General features: G+C 43.1%; 1 protein-coding gene across 5 annotated transcripts in view; it reads left to right on the top strand.

Annotated features, from left to right (window-relative positions):
- The window catches only part of Dicer1 (dicer 1 ribonuclease III), a 64,991-nt gene that overhangs the window by 33,171 nt on the left and 17,759 nt on the right, over positions 1-14,061 (top strand). For all 5 annotated transcript variants that reach the window (XM_087552903.1, XM_087552906.1, XM_087552904.1 and 2 more), the window contains 12 exon segments: positions 3,215-3,347; positions 5,085-5,327; positions 5,979-6,133; positions 7,567-7,699; positions 8,473-8,548; positions 9,375-9,514; positions 11,198-11,377; positions 11,477-11,690; positions 11,869-12,022; positions 12,885-13,067; positions 13,298-13,403; positions 13,872-14,047. In XM_087552903.1, the coding sequence (XP_087409029.1) occupies positions 3,215-3,347; positions 5,085-5,327; positions 5,979-6,133; positions 7,567-7,699; positions 8,473-8,548; positions 9,375-9,514; positions 11,198-11,377; positions 11,477-11,690; positions 11,869-12,022; positions 12,885-13,067; positions 13,298-13,403; positions 13,872-14,047 (1,893 nt within the window).

Here is a 14,061-nt window from a genome sequence, read left to right as displayed (position 1 = left end):
GTGAGGGTCAGGAATATTGGTCAGGCATTTCGTAGATTGCCCCTCCATTTGGGCTGGCAGATGTTGTTCTCAGGGTTAAGCTAGGGTTAGGGATTCCAAAGAGTACTGGAGAGTTGGTACTTCTTTCTAGTCACATCATATTAGGGGCTGGTATAACAAAACCATCCTTGGTGATGTTCAACTTCTGTTTAGTGTCTCCCAACCTTCCCTACTGTAAAGCGTTTCCTCTTTCTTAATAAATGCTTTGGAAGCAAATTCCCACGTCTAGGTGGTCTAAGGAGGAGGGAATGGTTAACGCCTACTTGGGGAGGAGGTTGTGTATGTGCTGTTGTGTTCAGTTGTCCTCAACTCTGACTGTCATGAAACAGTAGTGCTTGCTTTGCTTACATTGTCAAGCTAGCGTGAAGAGTAAGGGCGCTGTTAGGAAAGTGTAATGTACTTCAGGTACATGACAGCCATTTCAGATGCTTGTGTGTAAGCATGTTCGTTTGGCTCTGTCTGTATAGTGTAGTGTATGTGTATTCATAAAACAGTTAGTAATCTAGTTCTGTGTATCGTCGTGTTTGGTCACGCCCTTCCAGTCTAGCTGGGAAGCAGCCTGTGGCACATGCTGTAGTCTTCCCTCTTCTCTGAGGCGCGTAAAGAGATTGAAAGTACGTGTGTGGACGCTCGGAGAAGCAACTTGACAGACAGGAAGTTTATGCTTCCTGAATATAGTACAATTGAATTGTAATGCCCTTTAAAGTTTCATTTTCTTAGTAGTTTTTGTTGTTGTTGTTTTGTTTTTTGTTTTATGGAATTTTGCAAAAATGCAGGTTGTTGAGGAATTGAGTAGGTTTTTGAAAAACCTGGCTCTTGACTCTCGTGATGTAGACCCAGGGAGAACGCAGCATACAGCGCCAGCTCCCTTGCAGTGTCCACAGGATCGAGGCCAGCTCACCTCTTCAGTTGTGCAAGAAGTCATAGCAGTTTGTGCCAATCACTTGTCAGTCCCTGAGGACAGTGGGACATTTATTTTCCTTCAAGCCTATGGCTTAGGTTTGGGATGTGGTTAGGCATTCTATACATTAGTCTGGTTAAGGAATAATTTTCTGTTTTCCGTTAACACACATTTGTAACATTTAATTATTGTTTACAAGATAAATTTTATTACTGTGCATGTTGTCTCTTCAGCTCTGCAATTTGATGTCAGCATCATTAAGGAGAAACAAATTCCTGTTAGTATTTCCACTTCTCAGCTACTTGAAACCCTCCAGCTTGACAGTTTGGGCAAAGTATATTCTTAATTAGGAGTAACTTGAATTGCATTTTAAAACCTCCCATTACATTCAAGTTGATACTTATTTATGTAAACCCAAACTAACAGTACAAGGTATTTCTCGGGTAATTTGTTTCAGCTTTGGGGTGCACTCTTTGTTTTCACTTGGCTCTGTTCTTTGTCGCTGACATAGTGTATTCATCACAATAATGAAACAGACCTTGGAACGGAAGATCAGGAAGCTTCTGATTCTGAACGTTTGAGTCATTGAACCCTAGAACAAGCTGGGTAACCTGGCCAGGACAGGTTCTGGGAGCACAAGATACTCTACATGCCCATTTAGTTTTGCCAGGTCTTTGATATTAGCCTGTTTCATGTGTCTATTAAAAAAGAATGGTTTTACTTAAAAATGCAATTTTCCATTAGGAATTTATACTATGTAGCGTGATTTCAGAGGGACCATGTGGAGTCACTTAGGTCAGGTGTGGAACCGTTTATCCTGTGCTGAGTCTTTAAATGTGGGTATTTTCAAATAGCTGTGATGGCAGCACCGACTGTTAACCTTCGTTCTGTGTAAGACGATCTGTGCTGTAGCTTTTTCCATGTTTTAGTCAAAGGCCTCTCTGGGTTTCTGGGAGTATAGGTTAATGCCAAGGAGCAGGTGGGGAAGGGCCGCAGCTCGGGGTTCTCTCAGGACAGTGCAGTGGAATGCCTTTAGCATTCTTGGCCTGGGGGGCCAAAAGAGGATTTGAATGGAGGTAGCAGGCCCTTCTTTCCCTGGAATTCTGCTTCTGGAGATCATGGTATTGGCTAAGATGAGCAGCAGTGGCCCTGTCACACCTGTGGAGGAGCTTGACTGACTAGACTCTGCACTCACTGCTGTGTGAGAGCCTCCAGACAGGAGAGCTTTGTGTGGCAGCTGTTGAAGCCAGGCATGCCAGCAGTGTGTTGGTCTGACTAGCTCCATGCCATCCCAGACATCATCCTGTTAAATTAGCATCACGAAATTGAAACTTGGAAGGAAAGTGACCCTTTTACTTGTCAGTGTGAACCAGCCTGTATTTGTTGTAGCAGGTGTTCAGCCCACATATCTGTGCAGTCAAACATGGTACTGGTTTCTCTAAAGTTTGGTAGAAAGACAGGACTATATTGTCCTGGTTAATCCTTATCTGTCAACTAGACACAGCCTAGAGCCATCTAAGAGGAGGAATTGCCCAGATCAATTTGGTCTGGCGATGGAGGGATTGCCCTGTTAATTGAAGACCCAGTAGGAAGGCCCAGTGCAGTGTGGGCAATGCCCTCCTAGGCAGGGGAAACTGGACTGTAAGGTGATGTGTGAGCTCCCTCAAGCATTGTCCTCTGTGGACCCTGCTGTACTCTGTTGGTTGTGAAATACGCGGTGTGCTCAGAGCTAATGCTGGGTGGAATAGCAAGCTGAGCTACTGTCAGGTTTCTGTGGGAGGGAGAGAGCACTGGCTCAGCCTCCCTGAAAGGTGGACTGTGACCTGGGATTGTGAGCTGAACTAGCCCCACCCCTCCACAACACTGCTTCTGCTCAGTCTTTTATCAAAGCAACAAAAGTGAGACTAGAGCTTTTAGGAATGTTGGTCTAACTCAAGAAGTGTGAACGCTGGATGTGCATTCCTATCTTAAATGAGACTGGAGACTAGATTTTAAACCATCTGGAGAGATGGCTCAGTATGCTAAAAGTGTACATACTACTATTTAGAGGACCAGTGTTTTTCTCCTATATTGGGTGGCTAACAATAGTCTGTGACTCCAGTTCCAGGAGTTCTAATGCTTTCTCCTGGCCCTCTGGGCACTCTATACACGCACGTGTGCACGTGTGCACGTGCACGCATGTGCAAAGTAGAAAAATGAAAAGTAAGATAACCCAAATGTTAAAATATGTTTCCCTTAGAAGTGTTTAACTCATTGTGTGTCTTACATCCTTAGATTGATAAAGGAAGCTGGCAAACAAGATCCAGAGCTGGCTTATATCAGCAGCAACTTTATAACTGGGCATGGCATTGGAAAGAACCAGCCTCGCAGCAAGCAGATGGAGGCGGAGTTCAGAAAGCAAGAGGAGGTAATAGTGACAGCAGGGATTTTATAGCACACACTGAGAACCTCGGCTACAAACTTTCTTCATAGTTCCCAGCAATTAACTTCCTCTTCTTCTTCTTCCTCCTCTTCTTCTTCCTCCTCCTCTTCTTCTTCTTCCTCCTCCCTCTCCCCTCCTCTTCCTCTCCTTGCTTTTTAATAATAGATTACTTGTTTATAAAGATATTGCTGTTCTCATGAGGTGACTAAGGGTAGCTGATACACTCAGAACTGGAGTAGCTTCTGGTGAACTAATTTCATTTATTGTCACTAAACAGTTCATTTCCTTTATGGAATTACTATGGGATGTCTACACCTCATAGGAGAATGAACCTGGAGGCAGTAACTACTGTGGTCTCCACAGGCCTGCCGAGCAACAAGCTAGAGTCTTCAGGACGCCTTTTATGCTTTTAAAGGCCTGCCTTTGTGATACACATAAAACCACTGTTCTTTGTAAATGTAGCTTAAAATTGTCCATGCTCTTGAAAATCTCATATAAGAAGAGCGTTATAAAGAGCCTGGCATCTAGGTGCTGCGGCTGGCACACAGGACCCTCTGTTCCTTAAAGTTAGCAGTGATTTCCGTTACAGGCATTCGGTTTTCAGCATTTTGAGAGGATTCCAGGTCTGGGAAGTTCAAGAACAGCATGTGCTATTTAACTTAGCTGTGCAGGATAGATTAGTTACTTCTTGTAACTATGACCACGTCCCTCACAGAGGCACCTTAAGGAAGGGATGGTTGGTTTTGCCTCTCGATTTGAGAATATACTCTATTGTGTCTGCATTGTGAGGCACCTGGCCATGTTGCACATACAGTCAGAAAGCAAAGAGTTGAATCCCTGTGCCTAGCTTACAGTCTCCTTCTGTTTCAACCTGTACTCCAACACATGGAATAGTGCCTGTGTTTAAGGCGGCTCTTCCTACCTCACGTAAACTTCTTGAGAAATGTTTTTACAAAGAGGTCCCAAGGTTTGTCTCCTAGGATCTGATCTAAATCTCATTAGTTGACCAATCAGGATTAACCATCATAGGAGATAGTGTGATTTTAAAGTTTGTGTGAAAACACTTGTCCTTTGTTTTAATCAGTTCTGTTTTCATATTTTTTTAAAGATTCTAAAAGATTTTTATTTTATGTATGTGAGTACACTGTAGATGTCTTCAGACACACCAGAGTAGAGCATCAGATCCCATTACAGATGATTATGAGCCACTGTGTGGTTGCTGGGAATTGAACTCAGGACCTCTGGAAGAGCAGCCAGTGCTCTTAATGCTGAGCCATCTCTCCAGCCCAGTCCTATTTTCTTTACATTGAAAGTTTCTCTGGTGTGAAAACTAAGCAAAGCTCTCCTTTTGGTTTAATTCCAGGTGCACTGGAGAGTTCAGTGAGAGTCTTGGTTCCTTGGCAGAGGCCTGTACAGCATGTTCTCATGGACAGTGGTTGCCACTGTGGAGGCCACAGTAGCACAGGTCCCAGGAGGGCTTCCTGGGTCACCTGCTTATACATTTATGGTCAGCAAAGAGAAGCCCATCTGAAGGCATTCAATTAATTCTATAGGCATGTGACTGTGCCCTCGTTGGTTCTGTAACACTGTCATCTTCCCTAGGTTGACCTTAGAAATGTAGTGTGCCTAGGAAATAGATCATAGATGACCATTGTTAATGATTTTGTAATGTTTTCTTTGGGAAATTTCTTAGAATTGCTTTTCTTGGTGAATTTCTTTCAGGTACTTAGGAAATTTCGAGCACATGAGACCAACCTGCTCATTGCAACAAGTGTTGTAGAAGAGGGTGTGGACATTCCCAAGTGCAATTTGGTGGTTCGTTTTGATTTGCCCACAGAGTATCGTTCTTACGTTCAGTCTAAAGGACGGGCACGAGCACCGATCTCTAATTATGTAATGTTAGCAGACACAGACAAAATAAAGAGCTTTGAAGAAGACCTCAAGACCTACAAAGCTATAGAAAAGGTGAGATCAGAAAGGTAACCATCATCACTTTTATCTGTGTGCAAAAGTTTGATCTACAGAGTGCAGTGTTAGTGGTGCGTACATATAAGGAAATTGAGAGTGAGCACAGAGAGCTGGGAGTATTTTATAAAGTAAAACTATGGAGGAAAGGTTCTGGGGGGCCATTTGAGGAGGTGTCTGAGGAAGGGCACTGCAAGTGTGGACAGAGTAGTGGCCAATGATTGGTCTGAGTTGTGGCAGGAGAGTGATGAGACATCTGTTTACCAACAAGAGACCAATAACGTTCTTTGTGTGTGCATGCACAGTGTCAGATAGTCCTTGTGTGTTTCCATATGGTGGGAGCTGGGAGGACTCTGGAGAGCTGCACTACAGCAAATAGCTTTGGAGTTTTGAAGTATGAAGAAATGGTTACGTCACACAACATACATCAAAAGGCAGTTAGTAAGCTTGTTGGTTGGTTTATTTATTTTTGAGACTATGTTATCCTGTAGCCCAGGCTGGTCTAGAACGCATGATCATTGTGCTTCAGCCTCCTGAGTGCTGGGGTTATAGGCATGTGCTGTCATGCCTGGGTAGAGAGTTTTCTCTGTACTGACATCTGACAAAGAATATTTCTTGTTCTCACCCTATGTCCTGTTTGTGAATGCTCAGATCTTAAGAAACAAGTGTTCAAAGTCAGTGGATGGTGCTGAGGCTGACGTCCATGCTGTTGTAGATGATGATGATGTTTTCCCGCCATATGTACTGAGGCCTGATGATGGGGGTCCTCGAGTCACAATCAACACTGCCATTGGACACATCAACAGGTGAGGGAGGACGCAGCTTGTCAGTGTTGCAGGCTGAAGACTGTTCCCAGTGATGAGGGCTACCTCAAGAAGGGACAAGAACCACAATGAGATAGCTTGACCATGGTATCAACCTCTTCAGTATATAGTAGACAAAAAATGTATACGCTGGGTTTAGCCATGAGAAAAATCTCGTGGAAACTCAAGTTGAGAGGCAGGCTTGAAGGAAAAGGTCTGTGGTTTTCAAGGGTTGCAGAACAAGGTCTGAGGTCAAGGAAAGATCAAAGATAGGAAGATATGACAGTGGGGTGTGACCTCTGATCCTGCACTGTATGCTTTGACTACAAAGACTATTTTTCATGAAACATTTGCTTCATTGTTTTACCCTTAAATGAGATTTATCCTGATATGTAAGCTAGGCCTGTAACTGTTTTTCTTAGTTTTTTGTAATGAGCTCAGGAAAAAATTAATTATGCCTAAGTCCAAATTAACTCATAATAATAATACTTAATTGCTAGTGGAAAAATTCAGTACCATACAATATAAAAATTTATAGTGGAATATGTTCTGTGCCTGTTTCACTTGTGACTGTCTACTGTAGTGTCCTGTTTGCAGTTGGTGGAGAATGAATGATAATGGTGTTCGAATTTGGACTTGTGGGCATGAGTTATATACCTTTGGTGGGCAGCCACTGGGCTGTCCTACCGCCCAGGCCTCTTAGTAGGCAGAGCCAAGTATCTGTTCACGTAGGTACATCACATGCACACATTCACATCTGCATTGCTGTCCATTCCCTGCCTCTGCTGCCCCCATTTTTACTATGGCTCATTCTAGATTTTCTGTTTTCCTTGCATTTCCCTCTTCATGTGATGAGAAGTCTGATCTACTGTGCTCGGGTGTGACGTGTGCTCAGCCTGCCAGTCTGCTGGCCCCTCTTGTCTTGGGAGCACCCTAGCTGCACAGGTGTATCCGTGGGGGTCTGCTGCTCTCTCACCATCCTCCTTCCTTGGGCCTGCTTCCTACTCTGTCACCATACTGTGATACACTGATGGAGTTTCTGGTCCTGGTGCCTTCTTGGTTCAACCCTCGGCTGTCCTGATACCTTCCTTACATGTGCCGTGTCTGGTCAAGTGTAAGATACTTAAGATACCAGCACTGCTAACTAATGCACTCCTGCAGGATGAACTTAAGATACCAGCACTGCTAACTAATGCACTCCTGCAGGATGAACTTTGAAATGCAAGCTTCAGTTTTAGCCAAAGTAAGATTAAATGATGTAGTTTCCTAGTTACACACATCATTTCTAGTGCCCAGTTGTGTTGTATCCACAGTTAGGAGCAACAAAGACCATTTCTCATGTAAGTGGCAGCCTACAGGAACCCTTGTGAATGTGGAGACAGTTTTCTGGCAATCTTTCTCTTATAGGTCCAACTTCAGAATTCTTGTCTTCACAGATATTGTGCTCGATTACCAAGTGATCCGTTTACGCATCTAGCTCCCAAATGTAGAACCCGAGAATTGCCTGATGGTACATTTTATTCAACTCTTTATCTTCCGATTAACTCACCTCTTCGAGCCTCCATTGTTGTAAGTTAAAAAAAGACGTGACTTGCATTGAAGTTTATATGCCATTGTCTAGCTTCTCTAAGACATCTAAGTTATACATTTGGTTTTAAATCTGCACTCTGAAAAATCATTTGTTAAGTTGCATGTTCAGCTCTATGCTCAGGTTTTTTATAGACTATACCCTATAAACTGTTGGAACTTGACCAGATGACCTCTGGGAGTTCCCTTCAGACTTACTAATTTGAGTCTTTTTGAGAAATCGGTTGGCTGTAGCTTTGCACACAGACACACAAGGGTGAGCTGCTCTGGCTGGTCTGCCTTCTGTAACTGTGGCCCTTTCCTTGTTCCCAGTACTGATTTGCAGATTTCCCAAAATGAGTAATTTGGAGTCCACAGAAAAGCTGTTCCATAGTGGTTTATATTATAGGTAGTTCTAATGTCTTTACCTTTTTGTTGTGTATTTGTTGGCTAACGAAAATAATACTTTGAAATTTTATTAAAATGCATGTTTACTTGAGATTGTAACATATTAGTTATAAATTCATTTTAAACAATGGGTATTTCAGGACTGGGATGTAGCTTAGTGTTAGAACCCTTGCCTCACATGTTGAGACCCAGGAGTCTATCCCAGCATTTTCAAAGTTTAAAACAAAACAACTAGAAGGTTTGAAAGCTTGTTGGTGTTTTCAAACTAAAGCAGCTTGGGTGTCAAGGGTCCTAGGGTGGAGGTTCCTTCTGCGTCTACCCCGTGGGGTTGGTAAGCTAGCTAGGAAATGCTCTGTTGTTGTTTTCAGGGTCCACCGATGGGCTGTGTACGGCTGGCTGAGAGAGTGGTAGCTCTCATCTGCTGTGAAAAACTGCACAAAATTGGTATGTAAACATGCTTGGAAAACATGTATGAGTGACAAAAGATGGCAAAACTGTACATCAGAAGCACATGGAGGCCTCTGCAGGTTTCTGGAGCTTGTCAGGGCCTAGACGTGCTACTTTTACTACCCCTCCATAGGTTCAATATGCATTTTCTGTACCTCAGAGACCCTACCGAGCTGGGCAGGACCGTTGGCTTTTATAGCTTCACTGTAAACAGTGCCCACCTTTTGCTTCCGTTAATGACCCTTTTTAAATACACCAGAAAGCTCTAACTATTGGATTCTGAGCCAGCCACATGTGTGTTTAATGTGTTAGTCTATGTTGGTGAAGAAGCTAATCATTTAGAAAATGAAAAGGTTGTGTTTAAAAGGGGTGTGTGGGCCCGGCCTGGTGATATTTACCTTTGGGTTTAGGGTTTGTAGGTTTGCTCAGGCTGAACATAGGAGTCAAGATGGCACTCCTGAAGTCTCGCCTGCTGTTACTGTACACGGTTCTAAGATGTATGTGTGCACGTTTGCCTGCACTTGTGTATGTGCACAGTGTGCTTGTCTGCTGTCTGGAGGAGGTGGAGGGATCAGACACCTGGAGCTGTAATTACAGATGGTTATGAGTCACATGTGGGTGCTAGGAACTGAACCTGGGTCCTCTCCACCAGCAGCCAGTGCTCTTAACTGCTGAGCCATCTCTTTTATGTTTGAAAGGCAAGGGGGGCTTTAACTGCAGTCTGTACTCTTTTGAGTTGTTCCCTCGGGATGGTGCTGTCTTAGATCATTTACTCTTTAGGAAAAATTTAGTTTGCTGACATAAGCTCTTTTGAATGTCTTAGGTGAACTGGATGAACATTTGATGCCAGTTGGGAAAGAGACTGTTAAGTATGAAGAAGAACTTGACTTACATGATGAAGAGGAGACCAGCGTTCCAGGGAGACCAGGATCCACAAAACGAAGGCAGTGCTACCCCAAAGCAGTTAGTATTGGTTAGAACTGAGTGAAAACAGTCTTATTGATTTTATTTCCTGCTGCATCAAATCCTAAATTCCTCTGCTCAGATCCTTGTAACTGACCCAGCTGTGGCTCTGTGCTTCTTCCTCTGAATCCCAGTGTCTCCAGAGCCATCTTTTTATTTGAGTGTAACTGTTTCTGGGATCTATTGTTCGGTTTTGTCACGCCTTTTCAGGGGATTCTATCATTTATCAAATTACCCAAATTACCAAAGCAGCTTCCTTCATTTAAGAAGACACATCCTTTTACTTACTTATTTTGGTGGTGTGACTCTAGCCTGAAAAGGCTGCTCTGTAGCCAGTGGCCAGGTCTAATGAGGCTGTGCTGGGAGTAGGCAGAGGCCATTTCAGAGCAGCCTCTGCCAGACCTCTGATGCCCCAGCAGAGCTCAGTATCAGCATCTCAAGCTTGACCGAGGTTGATCTTAAAAACACTGATATTTTTAACTCATAAGGTGCCCAGACAGAAGCAAGCTTTCTTTGTGTTTTGTCTTTATCTAAATACATGGTTATTTGGTTTTTTACAGTTTTTACTTTACATATCTGTATCCCAGCTAAGCATTTTCAAGATCTAAATATCATACTTTTTTTTTCCTAATCCCGAATCTTACCTACTTTTATATAAAGCTTTCACCTTTATACTCACTTGAGTTCTAATAAATGCCATCAACGGTGTCTCCTGAGATACGTGGTCTGCCTTGCTGCCTCCTTGACTAACCCATCTTGTCTTCTGTACTGCCTGCCTCTTAGCCCATGGGTAACAGTGTAACTGAACTACCAGTGCAGACCCCAACCTATAGGTCTGCTAAAATTGAAAGCTCAGACAACCTGAAGTAATGATCACAGCACTGACTCACTCTCGTAATGAGAGCTGCTAAGAACTGCATTAGAGCCAGAGAGCTGGTTCAGCAGGCTTGATTGGTGGAGTTCAGTCCTCGGGACCTACATGGTAGGAGAACACTGGCTCCGACAGAACACATGTGCCGTCATACATGCTTTCTCTGTCATAAGTGTTAAAACTGATATTGATTTGCAAAAAGTGGTAACTGAGGCAAAACCGATTGCTTGTCTTTCCATCCCTTCCTCCCTCTCCCTGGCCTCTCTCCCCCTTCCTTCCCCTCTTGCACATTTACCTCAAGTAAGTCTATGTTATATGATTCCATTTGTACTGAAAGTATAAATTTTTCTTCTCACTGGTGAAGAAACACCATGTGATTTGTATAGTGAAAAAGATTTTTTTTTTTAATAAAATAGTTTTAGGGAAAATACAGCATATCTGAATGCTATCTCGGGTGATAAGATTAAACACAATATTAAAAACAGGTCTCCCTTTATTTTCTGATACTCTGTGCTGAGTAAACAGTTTGAAAACCCATGGAATAAAAGTCTTTCAATCAAAAGAAATAGATCAAATGGTTTAAGTTTTTGAGAAGAGCATTTTAAATACTTTTGACATTCCATAAACCTGTACTAAGCAGTGTCTAGAAGCATAGTAACCTTGGGCCGCTGTGAACTCTCCCCACCGAGTGTCTCCCCAGCCGCCGCTGCTTTGTTCAATCCACATCCAGAGATAAGGTCTTTGTTGCCAGCATCCAGAACAAAGGCTGATTGTGTTTGAGCATGATGCTTCATTCTTCTTTCCAACTCTAGATTCCAGAGTGCTTGAGGGAGAGTTACCCCAAACCCGATCAACCCTGTTACCTGTATGTGATAGGAATGGTCTTAACCACCCCCCTTCCTGATGAGCTCAACTTCAGGCGGCGGAAGCTCTACCCTCCTGAGGACACCACCAGATGCTTTGGGATCCTGACAGCCAAACCCATACCTCAGGTAAACCTTCACCGTGACTGCAGGAAGTTCCTGTTGGGACAGAGATTGAGTAAACTAATGTGGTTGTTGACTGAAGGTGCCCGTTCTTTCTTTTCTAAGATCCCTCACTTTCCTGTGTATACTCGCTCTGGAGAGGTCACCATATCCATCGAGCTGAAGAAGTCTGGTTTCACACTGTCTCAACAAATGCTTGAGCTGGTTACGAGACTGCACCAGTACATATTCTCACACATTCTCCGGCTCGAGAAGCCTGCCCTGGAGTTTCAACCCGCGGGCGCTGAGTCAGCGTACTGTGTTCTACCTCTTAACGTCGGTAAGAAGGGCCTGCTCGCCGGGGGTGCTCTAGCTGGACACAGCGATTTGCTGGTGATTCCCTCGTGTGTCCTGTGAATCCTCTTAACTTTGGTAGCTGTAGACTCACATTAGTGTACCTCAAATAGAAATCTTACCTATGTTATATTTAACATGCTAAAGTTTTTTTCTTCCTGAAGTTAATGACTCCAGCACTTTGGACATTGACTTTAAATTCATGGAGGATATTGAGAAGTCTGAAGCTCGTATAGGCATTCCCAGCACTAAGTATTCAAAGGAAACACCGTTTGTTTTTAAGTTAGAAGATTACCAAGATGCAGTTATCATTCCAAGGTAGGTGTTTCAGTGGTGCTTGCTTCAGGCTTGTGATTGTAGTGGTGCGCTGTGGTGCACCATCACCAGCGTGCAGAGTGCGGCCAGGTCCCAGAGCTCTGCAGGCGGAAGGAGGTACTTTGTGAAAAGTAGTATTTCTCACATAAGTACTGTTGACAGCCTATTCAAAATGTCTCCACTGCCTTAATTCAGTCTTACTGGGGACTTCCATTGGGAAGAATATCGTTTGTGCCTTAAGCTCTCCAAGACAATTCTTGTCACTCAGCCTGTGGAGGGTGGGAAAAGGACCACTTTATAGAAAGGTGGGGAGTGGAATCTTGAGGCAGTAAATTAAGTCAGACTACTTTATAGAGAATTAGAATGCTGGTTGAGCGACTGATTTATATTCATTCATGTTCCTGCCCTCTGTGTTCACTTTCTACCCCCTATCCAAGAGTCACAATTTAAAGGTTTCACCAGACTATCGCTGTCACAGGCAATGAGATAGACACATCTGTTGTATCAGACACCTCATATTCCACACCAGTACTTTGCAGAGGATTTACTCTGTTGGATGTTTTGTTTTCTGTTTTGATCGTATTGATGAAACAGACACTTGAACTGTTTAGCTCTTAATATTGTCAAAGGAAAGACATTGAGAAGAAGAATAAGGGGAAAGGGGGGACGTGTTCTACTTAATAGAAAGATGGTTTTTAGTCTCAAACTCCTGAAATATTTTTTTTGGAATTTAAATTTTCATTAATGTTATTTACATTTAATTATTTGAAATCTTAATGATTTGTGTTTCCATATTAAAATAGTTGTACTCTGAAGATAGTTGATTTACACAAAAGGCAACTTGATTGATTTTCTTTATTTTTAGATACCGCAATTTTGATCAGCCTCATCGATTTTATGTAGCTGATGTGTATACTGATCTTACCCCACTCAGTAAATTTCCTTCCCCTGAATATGAAACTTTTGCAGAATATTATAAAACAAAGTATAACCTTGACCTGACCAATCTCAACCAGCCACTGCTGGATGTTGACCACACATCTTCCAGGTAAGAGCTGTAGAAGTGACATTTAGGTTGCACAGGAGGCTTGCTTTCTAAGGGTCAGGCCGCATGTGGTGAAGGTCACTGTCCCCTTGTGCACAGACTTGTCGGTGTTGTGGAGGGCTGTACTGAATGGGCTCCTTTGGCAGTCTGTAGCCTGCCAATGGTGGAGATCCAGCCATGTGGGGTGCGCTTTAGTTTGTAGTTTTGATTACGTTGTTCTGAACTTTTTATAGACTGAACCTTCTAACCCCTCGGCATTTGAATCAGAAGGGGAAAGCACTTCCTCTAAGCAGTGCTGAAAAGAGGAAAGCCAAATGGGAAAGTCTGCAGAACAAACAGGTAATGAGAGAGCTGCTAACAGGACCTCGTATTTTTTGAATTGGTTCTCTTACTTTTGAGGTTATAATGACATCATTCCTCTCTTCTCTTTCCTCCCTCACGCACTCCCATGCACCCTCCTTACCCTTTCATTCATGCCCCCATCTCCCATACGTGTACGTACTTAAGTACAGCCTGTCAAGCATGGCCTAAGTCTCAGAACATTATCAGTATAACAATGACTGGTGAGCTTTGAGAGGTCACCATGGGTAGTGATTGGATTTATTTTGAACATCCTTGTTGGTAAAAATTGAGTTTTGCTGGCCACTGATCATCATGGAATCGCCCTTATAAATCCCATTTAGGATTAGTTTTAAAAGTTAAATATTACTAGCATTTATGGTTTTCATCAATATTCCTTAGTGAAGTTGGTCTTTTTATTATTTGATTTGCTCTATATTTATCAGCCTGTGCTTTTCTTACTCAAAGATACTGGTTCCGGAACTCTGTGCTATACATCCAATCCCAGCATCACTGTGGAGAAAAGCAGTTTGTCTCCCCAGCATACTGTATCGCCTTCACTGCCTTCTGACTGCGGAGGAGCTCAGAGCTCAGACAGCCAGCGATGCTGGCGTAGGAGTCAGATCACTTCCGGCCGATTTTAGGTATGCCTGTGTTG

Source organism: Rattus norvegicus, chromosome 6 (genome assembly GCF_021556685.1).
Source record: "Rattus norvegicus strain SHRSP/BbbUtx chromosome 6, alternate assembly SHRSP_T2T, whole genome shotgun sequence".
NCBI lineage: Eukaryota > Metazoa > Chordata > Mammalia > Rodentia > Muridae > Rattus > Rattus norvegicus.
Note: the sequence above shows the minus strand (reverse complement) of the source record. Positions and strands in the feature narration are given on the sequence as shown.